The 14,593-nt window shown below is 38.6% G+C and overlaps 1 protein-coding gene across 7 annotated transcripts in view; it reads right to left on the bottom strand.

Moving 5' to 3' along the window:
• The window catches only part of ZZZ3 (zinc finger ZZ-type containing 3), a 136,490-nt gene that overhangs the window by 26,855 nt on the left and 95,042 nt on the right, over positions 1-14,593 (bottom strand). For 6 of the 7 annotated variants that reach the window (XM_029618884.1, XM_029618886.1, XM_029618880.1 and 3 more), the window contains 5 exons: positions 12,016-12,163; positions 11,390-11,505; positions 10,976-11,050; positions 9,922-10,023; positions 8,167-8,262 (listed from right to left, as the gene is read on the bottom strand). In XM_029618884.1, the coding sequence (XP_029474744.1) occupies positions 8,167-8,262; positions 9,922-10,023; positions 10,976-11,050; positions 11,390-11,505; positions 12,016-12,163 (537 nt within the window). The remainder of the gene's footprint in view (positions 1-8,166; positions 8,263-9,921; positions 10,024-10,975; positions 11,051-11,389; positions 11,506-12,015; positions 12,164-14,593) is intronic. The other variant, XM_029618887.1, reaches the window with a different exon arrangement.

Genomic DNA, 14,593 nt, shown 5'->3' with positions numbered 1-14,593 from the left:
CACAGACGATTTCAATGTATTGTCCACTATGACACCTACATCTTTTGCCTGGGGGTTAACTCCCTACATGAAACCTAACATCATGTAACTTCAGCATGGTTATTTTTCCCCATATATGCTTCACCTTACAGTTGTCCACATTAAATTTAATTTGCCAACTCGACCCCTAATCTTTCAGTCCCACAAGGTTCTCCTGCAATTTATCACTATCTGCCTGTGATTTAACTACTCTGAATAATTTTGTGTCATCTGCAAATTTCATCACCTCACTCATCCTTCCCCCTTCCAGTTCATTTATAAATATATTAAAAAGCACCGATCCAAGAACACATCCCTGAGGCACTCCACTGTTTACCTTTCTCTACTGAGAAAACTGACCATTTAATACTACCTATAGTGCCTGAATGTAATCCGCTTTGATATATTCCTTGAAATGCTGACATATCTATCTATTCAAAACCAAATTTAATGGGAGGGGAGCAATTCTCAAAATTGAACATTTTGGTTCAAAGTTGCAAGCACTTTTACTCTTGAGCTTTGCAACAGCTCTCGAAGAAAAAGTATGAGCATGATTTGATTGGGTGACTTTCCCTTTGAACTGTGCACTTTTAGGGAAGGCAATTTTCAAAAAGCCCTTTTACTAGGATAAATTATTTTTGAAAATCGTTCTTATGTCCAATGGTGTGTTTACATAGGATTGTTTTGGGAGGCGTGGTGGTAGGGGTCATCATGATTGTTGAGTTTAATTATCAAAATCTCAGATGAGGGGGGTGATCTAAGGGTGTGAAAACAAACATGTGTGTGGGGAAGGGGGGAGGGGAGGAACAAAGCTTGCATTGGCCCTTCTTAGGTGCAGGTGCTCCTCCAGGCTGGCCGTTTCCATGTGGCTGGGCATAGGTCTTAGGGCTGTGTTTCCAGTGTGCATCTTTTCCTGCTGTAACACTCATGTGAGTGCTTTTCTGGGTCGGCCTGCCACAGCTGGCTGAGCCATGGCTCCAGAGATGTGCCTACAGGACATTCGTTTTCAGTTTGTAGCTCTCAAGGACAGGAGTTGGCCACTCCTGAATTAGGCACACTTTAAAAAAAAATAAAAAAATAATAATAATAATTAAATAAAAATAAAAAGAGCATCTTATGCACTCCTTAATATCAATGATTTTCAAACATCCTTCAAACATTAATCTTTTCAGATTTAGATTATTGCAATGCCCTCCTCTTGGTTTTACCTGATAAGCACCTAAGATCCCTGCAGCTTCTACAAAGTTAGATTTAATGGGGCGAGAAGGAAATATGATCATATGACCCCCAGCTTTGATTGACCTGCATTGGTTACCAATAAAATACAGGATATACTATAAAGTTCTTTGTTTAGTACATAAATCTCTTTACAGTGATAAAAAAGAATGGCTCAACGCCGTGATACATTTTCACACGCCCTAGTGGAACCTACGGTCAGCAAATAAAGGCTTGCTAACTATACCTACTGTTTGAACAGCACATTTAAGTAAAGTCAGGGATACAGCCATATCGATGGCAGGACCCAAATTATGGAATTCAATGCCGGCTGAGTTGAGACTGCAGGAAGATTTGTTAATATTTTAAAAAGATTTAAAAACCTGGCTTTTTAAACAGGCATATGCGGATATAAAATAAATCTATGATAGAGCTGATTGCTGGATTAACATCAAGATTAATTGAGGTCTCATGAATTTGCTTATTGATTCTATAGTTCTATTTATTTTAAGTCCTTGTTTTGTAATAGTTCATTTTTATTAAGCATTTTATTTGAATTCTTTTTCCTTTATCTGGTTTTATTATATTCTTTTAAACTGCTTGTATTTTATTTATATTGTAAGCCATTATGATTGTGCACAGAATATCGGTATATAAAATATTACAAATAAAAAAAAAAAAAAATCAGTGGAAAAACCACTTTATCCATTAATTTTGAAATTTCCAGGAAAAATATAAAATCTGAAAACAAAGGTCCCTAAGCATACTCCAGAGCGCAAGATGTAAAACAAAACAAGATTAATAAAACACAAAAAAGTAAAACCTTTCTAATGCATATCATACAGATTTTTTTTCCTCAAAGTCAAATAGCAGTACGCTGAACAAATCCAATAAAAGATTCTTCTTTCTTCTTTACCTTTCATATTCCTACAGCCATTACAACTCGAGGCTCTAAAATACATTGCCTGAACTGCATCAATAACCTCTGCTGTTTAGTCCACTGGGAATGACATCTTAAATCAAGCAAAAGCCCCGACAACTCAGCTTGACATTTTTGCTCAGATGCTTCCAAGATTCGACACACTCAATCCATGTTGCACTGAACACACACGCACTGCAAAGTCGACTGATTACAAACACAAAGCTGTCCTGGAAAACAGCACATCACTGGAACATTATATGACCCTGAATCACTATCCGCAAGGGAAGAGAAATCAGAAAATAAAGAATCTGCCTTTGTAATTGAATTATGAAAAAATAAAATGTGAGACTATGTACTGCACAGTAGTAACTTATAAAACAAATAGAATATTGTATTTTGTCTTTTTTTTTTTTTTTTTTAAAGACTGTCATATAGAAGCTAGGAGCTCCACAGGACCCAGACAGCTGTAACTGTCAGGTGCAGCCATCCTGGACTTCCAGTGCCATGTAGCAGCTTGTTAACTCGCTGTACACTGACAGATCAGTGCTGGAGGGGAATTGGAAGAAGTCTGACTTCACTCCCAAGTCCACAGAAACAGATATGGCAGCAGATAAAAACCATTTACAACCTATCCAGTGTGGCCATTTTCCCTTTCTACTGCAATACCACAGAGCTCACCCGATCCACTAAGTTTCCTCTGTTTTTCCTATATCAAATTTTGATAACATTTTTGGTCCCACAATCTCCCTGGGCTATTTAATCCACCTTGAAGAATTATTTCCTAACATTGTTCCTCAGTCTACCCCCCTTCAAATCTGATGCTGTGACCCCTTTTATAGAACTTCCTTGTCACTAACAAAACACTCACTTCTTGTGCATTGTTTTAACCTTGGAGGTATTTGAATGTCTCAATCATATCCCCTATGTCCCCCCCCCCTTTCCTTTAAGAAAGAAATATTTAGGTTAAGTCCCATTTCATAGGGCTTAGGGCTCAGGCTTTACATGATTTTGGAGGCCCCTCTACAGGCTGCCTCTATCATCTATATCTTTATGGAAGTACAGCCTTCTGAACTGAAACAATACTTTGCAGCTAGAACCTGCTGAACTTTTAGCTAATTGTAAGCTTTAAAAAAACACCAGTATTTAGTAGATTGTCTATACTACTACTTAGCTGTTGTACAGTAACAGAAAAGGCTTCCATCTGTAGAAATGGTCAAAAAGGGACATATTCAAGAATTGCCCCTTTAACATACAACACAAACAAATTTCATTTTCATCATCAATAATACACATTACCAAGCAGAGAAAGCTACTGGAGTCCTACAGGGAAATATTTTCAGTTGTATTAGATGCTCTACAATACCTATTTTAATTCCTGTTCTTTCCATATCATTCATCCTTGAAATGTACACACTAAGTCCATTTTTTTGTTTATGCAAAGCGAAGCAGATTTGGTTGGCTTGTAGGTGCCAATAGAATAAATGAGAGCATTAGCAAAGCTAAAAATGTACATATTGACAAAAGCACATACATTTATGCAAGTGTGGAGCTGTTTTCAAAATGCATCAGTGCAGGGTCTGCTTACGTAAAAATGCGTTTAGATACATTTTCATTAAAATACTTGCTCCATTAGGGAAATCGCCCAGTCTCTTCCAAATCAGATATTTGCATGTTTCAACTGACTGATAGCAAGCAGCATGCAGTGCCATTCATGATAAACATTACAAGTTAATTTCTGTCTCCATTTTTCCTCTTTCCAATGAAAAACTGCCCCATCCTACAATTAAAACAGCATGGACTGCCAGAAATTCAAAACCCTAAACTGTATATTTAAAATGCTGCATGAAACAAAATATATGGTGTACTGCCTCCAGATACATACTTATTTCCATCTGTTACTAATGACCTTACAGATTTTTGTGCCACCGGGCAGGAAGCAGCAAGTCATCAATAACACATGGAACTTAGGATATCTTATGTCAGCATATTACGTACATACACAAAATAAATATTAACCATATGCTTTTTTTCTTCCAGGCGATGTGAATATAATAAGCTGTTCTCAATTCTACCTTGAGAATAATTTTCCCCCAAAGATTTTGCAAGGATCTCATTGATATAAGAATCAACTTTACGACTCTACCTATTTTCTAAAATACAATCCAAGACCACCACATCTCATGTATACCTGTGATCTAATTCTCTAGTCGCCTAATCGAAGAAAAATCAGTTTTGTTTGACATCATCTACCTCTGGTAAAACCATGGGGCCGTGAATCCTGCAGTCTACTGGATTGTTGATAGTTCACTGTCCTTTACTTTAGTAGTCTCCATTAATTTTCCAAAAGCAAGATTAACTGGCCTGTAGTTCCCATTCTCCTCTATGTTAATTTTATCAAGGGAGACCACATCCATCCTTCTCCAGTCCCATGGGTCTATTCCCATCTTCAAAGACTCACCAGAGCCCTCTTAGAGCCCCCTTAGTATCCTAGGCTGCATCCCATCTAGCCCCATGGCTTTGTCCACTTTAGTTTTGCTAGTACCATATGAACACACTTTTGTAAATGGTGTCATTTCTACCCCAATCCCATAGACACCCTTGCCATCACTCACTGGAGGATTAACTGAGTGTAAGAATGAGTAATGGAAGCTAAAATTTAATGGACTTATAGGATAAACAAAGGATCCTTACTTGTAAAAAGTGAAGGGATAACTGAGGTATGACCTAATGGTACCACAAACTAGGGGTAAACTTGCATGGAATGGTGTTTATGAGCCTAACAGCCTATACTTCTAAGAAGGCATGGAGCAATGGTATGACTGCATTGGACTCAACTGCATGGGGTGACCATGGTTAAAACCCATACTACAACTGACATGGGGGAAGCCAGATGTTTTGGACAATGGTTTTGTTAATTTTGATAGCTGCATGGATTTATTATAAAGGCTGGTAATAAGACCTGGTAGGGGACACGTGTGCTGGATTTAGTATCAGAGGAAGATGACTAGGTCTAAAATGGCCTACCGGTGGAGGTGAGCACTTTGCCAGATTTTGGACATGCTTGGGACTGTGATAGAAAGGCTGAAAGTGATAGAAAGAAGGCTGAAAGTTCAGTAAGCAAAATGGAGGGTGGGGTGCAGGTGTTGGGTAGAGAATGGGAAATTGTGTGCTTATTTATCCAAAATGGAAGAACCGCATCTGGGCAGACTAGATGGGCCAATATGGTCTTCTATCATTTACTATGTTACCATATAATATTAAAACCATTTCCTCGAGGAGTGGTAGACAACTGTGGTCCTAAAATGCCACAAACAGATCTGGTTTTCAGGATATCCACAATAAATATGCATGAGATATTTGCATATAATGGAGGCTGTGTACACAAGAACACCTCATACATATTTCATTGTGGATATCTTATAAACCAGACCATTTTGTGGCACTCTAGGCCTGAATCTGCCCCAGATCTCATTTCACTGACACTCATATCTATACTCCAGGCTCTACATTCCCATTAAAAATAGTGCATCAGTAATGAAATTAGCAAGGGCCATGTAATACACTCAAAATTCATATCCACCAGAGTTGATAACAGAGTCTCTCAAAATTGGGAGGTTCTAAAAAAAACAAAACCCAAACAAAAAACAAAACCCAAAAATCTTAGGGTTTTGTTTTACTGTGCTGCTAAAATCAGCATGGACCCCTGAATGCTATTTATTCCATGATCCATGAATCAAGTGTTTTTGGCTTAGGAGTATAGTGATGGTCTAATTTTGGTTGGCTGTAGGTGTGATTTCCATTATTGTTTTAAATTTTTTATTTAGCTATACTTGTTGCATTGTTTATTGCTTTTAGTCATTTTTATATTTTGTTTTGTTTTATTTATTTAACACTTTTCTATACCGACCTTCATGAATAAATTCAAATCAAATCGGTTTACATGTAACAAGGGGTAGAACTACATGACTCACTGTATTTAACTTAAAATCCTCTTAAGGCCTTTCTTCTTCTAGCTGAATCAGCTTCCAAGTTTTATGGTCCTTGTTATTTGTAACTTTTTGCTTTTTTTTGCTTCCTCTGATTATAAAAAAGTTGTTCCTTATGTTATAGTTATCTACTCCCCGTTCGATGTAAACCGACCTGATATGGTATTCAACCTTGAAGATCGGTATAGAAAAATGTTAAATAAATAAATAAATTTAACAAGAGGCGAAAGTTACATATAACAAGGAGGTAGTAACTTGGGGGGCTAAGTTAGCCTGAGACAAAGGACAGCAAAACTGAATAAACTAAATAACGAAACAAAGAAAGAGAGGCAAAATATCAAGCCTAAACTAGGCGGGGCGCCTAGTCAGGTAAGCGGAGTCCTGTCTGGTAGAAAATGGATGGTTTTGAAAGTTAAGGGAAGGCTTGGAGGAAGAGCCAGGTCTTAAGTTTTTTTCAAAAGGTTAGAGGGCAAGGTTCTAGCCTGAGGTCGGTGGGCAGGTTATTCCAAATGGCCGGACCCGCTGTAGAGAATGCTTGTTCTTTGGTGGTTGATAGATGCATGGATTTCTTTGGGGGGGACTTGCAGGGTACCTTTATACGCTTCTCTGATGGGTCTTGTGGATGAATATAATTTGAGAGGGATCTGAAGGTCTAGTTGTTGCTGATTATGAATGGTTTTGTGAATTGTGGTAAGAGCCTTGTGCAAAATTCTGTATTTTATTGGCAGCCAATGAAGGTTCCGGAATATGGGAGTGATGTGTGCTCCTCAGTTGGTGTTGGTTAGGATTCTAGCCGCTGCATTTTGGAGCATCTGTAATGGTTTGATGGAGGAAATGGGGAGCCCGAGGAGGAGAGCGTTGCAATAGTCTGTTTTGGAGAAGAGCGTGGTTTGGAGCACAGTCCTGAAATCCTGGAAATGAAGGAGGGGTCTGAGCCTTTTCATAACCTGTAGTTTATAAAAACAATCCTTGTTAGTGTTGTTGATGGATTTCTTTAGATTCAAATGGTTATCGAGGATTATTCCTAGGTCCCTTACTTGTGTGATCTGGGTGTTAGGAGATGTCAGATGGGTTAGGGCCGTGTGGTCAGAGGAGATGAGGAGTTCTGTCTTGGTCGCATTGAGAACCAGGTTCAAACTGGTGAGAAGGCGGTTAATAGATTGGAGGCAGCTTTCCCAGTAGGTGAGAGTTTTAGGGAGGGATTCTGTTATGGGGATCAGAATCTGCACGTCGTCTGCATAGAGGTAATATATTAATTTTAGGTTTGTGAGCAACTGACAGAGAGGCAGGAGGTATATATTGAAGAGGGTAGGGGACAGGGAAGAGCCTTGGGGTTACGCCTAATGTTGATTTGACGTCTGGAGATTCTTTATTATTGATTTTTACTTTGAAGCTTCTGTTGCTGAGGAAAGAATTGAACCATCTATGGGCAGATCCTGATAATCCGATTTCTGAAAGGCAATTTAGTAGGATGGAGTGGTTCACGGTGTCAAAGGCGGCCGAGATGTCTAGAAGGACTAGGATGAAAGATGGTTTTATGTACTTGTGTTGTGTTTAAACTCCGTACATAGTTTTGGGAACCCTGTTTATGGACAGGAAGCTATTTAGAAATGTTCTTAAATAAGACACATAGCCAAAGAGACCAGAACATTCTGATGCAAAGTGATCCCAACTGGGAAATTTCATGTCATAAAATTCTATTAGCCTTTTTTTTTTTTTTTTTAAAGAAGCAAAAACATAGCTTAAGAATACTATTACAAGGGGGACTGGAATGGATAATAAAGCAGTGAAGGCAACTGGATTATTTCTTATACTGATTTCAGGCAGATTCTGCTAAATGGCAAATGTTAGTACATACCACTTTCAATATCCAAACAGTGAACTAAGAATAAATGGAAAAAATTACATTATAAAGAAGAGCTGACCCTGAAGCTAACCATCCTGAGAACTGTTCTATTCAAACCATGAGTATTGCCTCTTGAGAGGAGGACAGCCTTTGTTCATCAATTATCTCCACATTCTTACCTTTTTGGAACACATGTACAAATTTGGAGTTCTGCCAGGTACGGGAATTCCAGCTTTAGTCAGTTTTATGAAATACTTTTGTACTCTGCTGGCAACCTGCAACAAGTACAGTTATTTAAAGATCAGACAAAAACAGGAGAAATACTGTTTTCTGACTATGATTTAAAACATTCCCAAGAGGTCAAGTTTCAAATGCTTAAGAAAAATGAACAAAACATTTGCCACTAATGAAACATTTCACCATTTTTCATTTGTAATCAAGGACAACAAAACTAAACTTGTTCCAAGGCTAACTACTATTGCAAATGTTAATATTCATTTAGATCCAATAGTAGAATGTTTTGGGGCAGATTTTCAAAGCCCATGGCGCATAAATCCAGGATTTATGCGCACCGGGCCTATTTTCAAAAGGCCCGGTGGCACGCATAAAGCCCCGGGATGCACATATGTCCCGCGGCTTGAAAAAAAAGGGGTGGGGAGTGGGCAGGACCGAGGCCTCCAGCATAGTGGCCATTTGCTGCTGTGCCAGGGGATCATGCACCGGCAGGAGTAACTTACAAAATAAAGTTGGGAGGGGCCGAAGGAAAAAGTTTCCTCAGAGGTCGCTCTGATTTTGGAGCGGCCTTGGAGGGAACGGGGAAAGCCATCGGGGCTCCCCTAGGGCTCGGCGCGCGCAAGGTGCACTAGTGCACACCCCCTTGCGCATGCCAACCCCAGATTTTATAACATGCTCGCGCATGTTATAAAATCAGGTGTACATTTGTGTGCGCCAGGTAGCGCGCACAAACGTAGGCCACGCGCGTTGGTTTTAAAATCTTCCCCTTTATGTACTGCGTCTATAAAAGAAAACCCACCCTAGGTCACAACCATTTAAATCTCTTTCTGGTTCCTGCATTCTGGAACATTCAGGTTCAATACGGTTACGCATCTGCCAGATGGCATACTAGGGGTGAGATGTCTGCATCAGGAAAAAGTGAATGTTACAAGGAAGAAAAAGAGGGACAAAAAAATAGTAAACGCCAGCCAAAAAGTTTATTAGGACCATTTTAAAGACAGCCCCCTAAAAACAGTGGATTAGTGTTATGCTTCTTAGTATTTTTTTTCCCCAGAGGTATGTGGCATTAATTCTGGTTGAGATGCACACTAACCGTGATGTAATCTATCTGGGAAGCTGGATCCGACTGTGAGGCTTTATTAAAAACTGACTGATCACACCTCAGTCTCCCCCCGACAGATGTAAAACTGCTCCTTTGCTGGCAGCTGCATTGATTGGATAGGACATATCTCAGACTTAAAGTGGACATAATGTACAAGTTTGGGATATGATCCACAAAGACCTCCTTGAGAAATCCATGGTGTGAAACATCAAGATGTTTTCCATGCCCCATGTGTATTTGAATTGTATTACTTACCACTCTTGGTACATCTGTAATGCCCCATGTAATTGACTGGAGCTCAGTCTGAAACTAACAAAAGCCTTCAAATTTGTCTCTTTTGGGTAAGCCACTGGGTATGTATCTGTCTCTTCTACAAATCTGAATTCAAAAAGCACCACTGAGGTTTCTACTGCTGCCTTTTCTACTGGTGTATACTGCACCCACTGACTGTCACATTAAAAAGAAGAAATAGAGAGAGAAGTGCTTTTTGGAAAAAGGGTGTGGACAACAATGAATTACAAAAGAATACCAGCTCTAACTTTTTTCCAGTTTTTCAGAGGAAGAAAAGCTAATGGCATCAATCTAGACAACACATTACTTGTTTTGCAGTTCTGTTCCCTAGCTCGTCCGCTATCTTCTGCCAACGCCGAGACTCCACTTCCTCAGGAGGATACTTCAAGAGCAACTGTTCTAGTTTTCTCTGCAATAGCCAGAAGACAAGATTATAAAATTTCACTAAAACCTCACCCTATAACAGAAATGTATAAAAAGCTGCTAAAAAATGAATCATATTTAAATAAATGCTATGAGATATTAAAACAAACAGCATATTATACAATCAAAAATATGGCCTGTTTGCTATGCACAATCTATAGAAAATGTCAAGGTCCTCTAATCCTGCTTATCTTGTTATTTGTAATAAGAGCCGATGAATTAAGCAAGTAAATTTAGTTTCAAATGTACTATATGCTAATTAACACTACTTAACCACTTTTAAAAACATTTATGATAAGAGTAAATTCCTCAGTTGATCCTGGATTTTAATCTCACTCTCAGTTCTCTTAAGTGCTAGAATAGATAATTTTGTATGCTAAGTAAATACACTGAAAATCCAGGTATCTCCAGGGAGAGAAATTCATGAGCAGAGTTAAAATGCTATTTATCCAGAGGTTCCAGCTAACTAGGATTACAGTTTTCAAAAATCTCTCATCACAGGATGAAAGTTAACAGTGAAGATACTGTATCTGGCAGCCAAAACACATTAAGAAAACCACATAAAACTACAATAGAGGCACTAAGAAAGTGCTGCTGCTAGCATCTGTGCGCTAAGCACTGGCAACTGGGTACATTCAGGCTTTATCTTCAAAAGAAGAATTTTTGCCACATACAGAATGAAAGAAATCTATGACTGTCATAGATCTGTATAGAATCCACTCATCAGTCACAAAAGCACAGACAGACAACCTGGGCCAGAAAACTGATGGGTCTCCCTGCCCCTTGTACATAAATCTGCTACATATATTGCCTTTACCTTTCAAGAAGGCATATGGGACTAGAAATGAAAATTAAGGCAATGAGCTAGCCAATTCAATGTGCTTCCAGAGAATAAAAAGTGCCAAACACATACAAAGGATTAGGTTTGTGCTGTTTACCTGTTCTTCTACAGTCCACAGCTGGTTAAAAGATCCTGGTTTGGTCTCATCACAAAGTCGCCCTCTTATCATCTGCTTATATAAGCAAAATAAGATTTTTTTTTTTCTACACTGGCAGTGTCTCTGAGTAAAATTCTTAAAAAAGTGTTTGCACAATTATACTATGCAGTTCTAAAATTTATTCTTAGTATAAAGCTATAAGGAACGGCAAAGTGTCAAATAAGTCGCCAAAATAATGCTAAGTAGCACTGTTTAATGAGCAAACTCAAATGTTTAAAAAAAAAAATGGCACCAATGCAACAAACTGTTACTTTATAATGTTCAAGAACAGATGCCAGCAAGGAAATAGTTAATATGCAAAATCACTAAACTGTTAGAAGTAAGACTAATTTTCATTTTGTACAACAAATTTACCTGTGTGCGAGTGCTTGTTGAACTTTCTGGACAATCACTTAAAGGCAGTACAGAATAAGACTGGGGTTCATTATCCTTCTTGGGTTCCAAAGGACTTTTTGGTCTGACAGGTAAACCTATTATAAGAAAAACACAGGACATGCAGAATTACTATTTATATAGCGATACCAGGTATAAGAGGTACTGTACAGACACATATAAGCAGCTGTCCCTGCTCCTTGGGAGCTTACAATCTAGTCAAGAAATATAGACAAGAAAACAAGTAAGAGGCAATGTTAAAACAGTGAGGCCACGTTTAGGAAGAGCTAAACCAGGCTCCTATAACTGGGATTAACTGAGGAAGAGGAAACTGAGTGAAGCTGCAAGGAATGAGGCTTAAGAGACTACATAAGAAAAACAGCCAGTGTAGCTAGTGGAACTCAAGGTCCTTCCAAAGTTTAAGCAATTGATAGACTGATCAACATTGCCAGCTAGCTTAATAAAGCCCTCTGCAATCCTAAACTATCCACTCAAAACAATATATTGGGGGAACACACATATTGCCAGCTGAAAACAGCACTTAATAATGACAAGCAGCATGTAATCTCCTAGGTTAGTGGTACTTCATTTAGAATTTATTTACATACCTTTGTCAAAAATCAGTTTTACTCTTCTAGTGTTGTGTTTTCGGTTTCTAAATTCTCTTTCAAAGTTTCCAAGACTGGTAGTATATTGGTCCCATGCAATCTCTGGCAACTGGACAACTCTCTGTGGACATGGAAGCCCCAAATCAACCTACAAAGATCAACAAGAGCCCTAACGTTTGGTAAGAAAATAAAGCATCTTCCATCTATGGTGGAAATAAGATTATAGTATTCATTTTTACAAAATGTACAAATATTTTTAGAAACTCTGTAACAAGTTAATGTACAACTGCATGTCTTTCATTCCAAACTGCATAAAAAGGAGGAGACTATGGTAAAAAAAACATTAGTAATTAGGAGAATTTAATATTGAGACAAGACAAAGTAATAGAGAAGACTCAGTCACAGGTTATGGCTTAGAATTCTGTGAAAGACTAGTTCACAGGTTCAAGTCATCATATGGTCAATGCAAAAATTCAGTCTTAAGAACTTCAACTAGTTAATATCTGTGTATTAAATTTGTAAAGCACTTTGAATTAATGTACTATGCAAGAAGTAATCTATGAGTATAAAACAAGAACTGCCATACTGGGTCAGACCAAGGGTCTATCAAGCCCAGTACCCTGTTTCCAACAGCGGTTAATCCAGGTCACAAGTACCTGGTAGGATCCAAACAGTAGATTCCATGCTGCTTAAGTCCATGGATAAGCAGTGGCTTTCTCCAGGTCTAGTTGCTTAATAACAGCTTATGGACATTTCTTCCAGGAACTTGTCCAAATTTGTTTTAAACCCAGCTACACTAACTGCCTTTACCACATCCTCATCAATGAATTCCAGAGCTTAATTATGCATTGAATGAAAAGATATGATGAGTGAGGTTATCAAATTTGCAGATGATACAAAACTATTCAGAGTAGTTAAATCACAAGCAGACTGTGATACATTACAGGAGGACCTTGCAAGACTGGAAGATCGGGCATCCAAATGGCAATAATTTAATGTAGACAAGTGCAAGGTGTTGCATATAGGGAAAAATAACCCTTGCTGTAGTTATACGATGTTAGGTTTCATATTAGGAGCTACCACCCAGGAAAAAGATCTAGGCATCATAGTGGATAATACTTTAAAATCATCGGCTCAGTGTGCTGCAGCAGTCAAAAAAGCAAATAGAATGCTAAGAATTATTAGGAAGGGAATGGTTAATAGAACGGAAAATGTCATAATGCCTCTATATCGCTCCATGGTGAGACCGCACCTGGAATACTGTGTACAATTCTGTTCGCCGCATCTCAAAAAAGATATAGTTGAGATGGAAAAGGTACAGAGAAGGGCAACCAAAATGATAAAGGGGATGGAACAGCTCCCCTATGAGGAAAGGCTGAAGAAGTTAGGGCTGTTCAAGCTTGGAGAAGAGACAGCTGAGGGGGGATATGATAGAGGTCTTTAAGATCATGAGAGGTCTTGAACGAGTAGATGTGACTCGGTTATTTACACTTTCGAATAATAGAAGGACTAGGGGGCATTCCATGAAGTTAGCAAGAAGCACATTTAAGACTAATCAGAGAAAATACTTTTTCACTCAACGCACACACAATAAAGCTCTGGAATTTGTTGCCAGAGGATGTGGTTAGTGCAGTTAGTGTAGCTGGGGTTCAAAAAAGGCTTGGATAAGTTTTTGGAGAAGCCATTAATGGCTATTAATCAATTTTACTTAGGGAATAGCCACTGCTATTAATTGCATCAGTAGCATGGGATCTTCTTAATGTTTGGGTAATTGCCAGGTTCTTGTGGCCTGGTTTTGGCCTCTATTGGAAACAGGATGCTGGGCTTGATGGACCCTTGTTCTGACCCAGCATGGCAATTTCTTATGTTCTTATATTTTCTCTGATTTGTTTTAAATGTGCTATTTAATGACTTCATGGCATATCTCCTAGTCTTTTTATTTTTTGAAAGAGTAAACAACTGATTTGCGTTTACCCATTCCATTTCATTCATGAGTTTATAGACCTCCATATCACCCCTTAAGCTTTACCATAAACAGTGCTCTCCATAGACAGCAGGCTGGATTAGTCATGACACGTGGGCAACATCATCCGATGGCATTAAACAGACCCTTCTCTCATAGCTCACATTGCTGCTGTTCTAAGCATTCACCTGAGTTCCTATACGCACTGCCACTTCAGCCGCTCAGTTGACTGAAGCTTTAGCTAGTCAGTCTACTCTCTAGGGAGGTGGGAGGGTAATTAAGCATGGCTAATTTGTCCTGCTGGCCATGGAGAACACTGTTTATGGTAAGCAAACTTGCTTTCTCCATCGATAAACAGGGCTGAATTAGCCATGACACGTGGAGATTCCCAGGCTGAAGAGTGCATGGCAGAGCACTTACTGAAAAAGCAACCAGGATCCCATCCCAGTGGAGAGTATTTAAAAATTTTTCTATTCTGCATCTTTCTCCATAAATCCAGTGCAAAGTTCATTAACAATCATAACAAAATAAACATAAAACATTAAAATATCACAATAATATAAAACAGAATACAAACTCACAGATATGGGTAAACAGACTATGCAAAACTGCTTG

The sequence above is a fragment of the Rhinatrema bivittatum genome, chromosome 10 (assembly GCF_901001135.1).
Source record: "Rhinatrema bivittatum chromosome 10, aRhiBiv1.1, whole genome shotgun sequence".
In the NCBI taxonomy this organism is placed as follows: Eukaryota; Metazoa; Chordata; class Amphibia; order Gymnophiona; family Rhinatrematidae; genus Rhinatrema; species Rhinatrema bivittatum.
The sequence above is the reverse complement of the archived record's forward strand: the minus strand, read 5'-3'. Positions and strand labels throughout refer to the sequence as shown.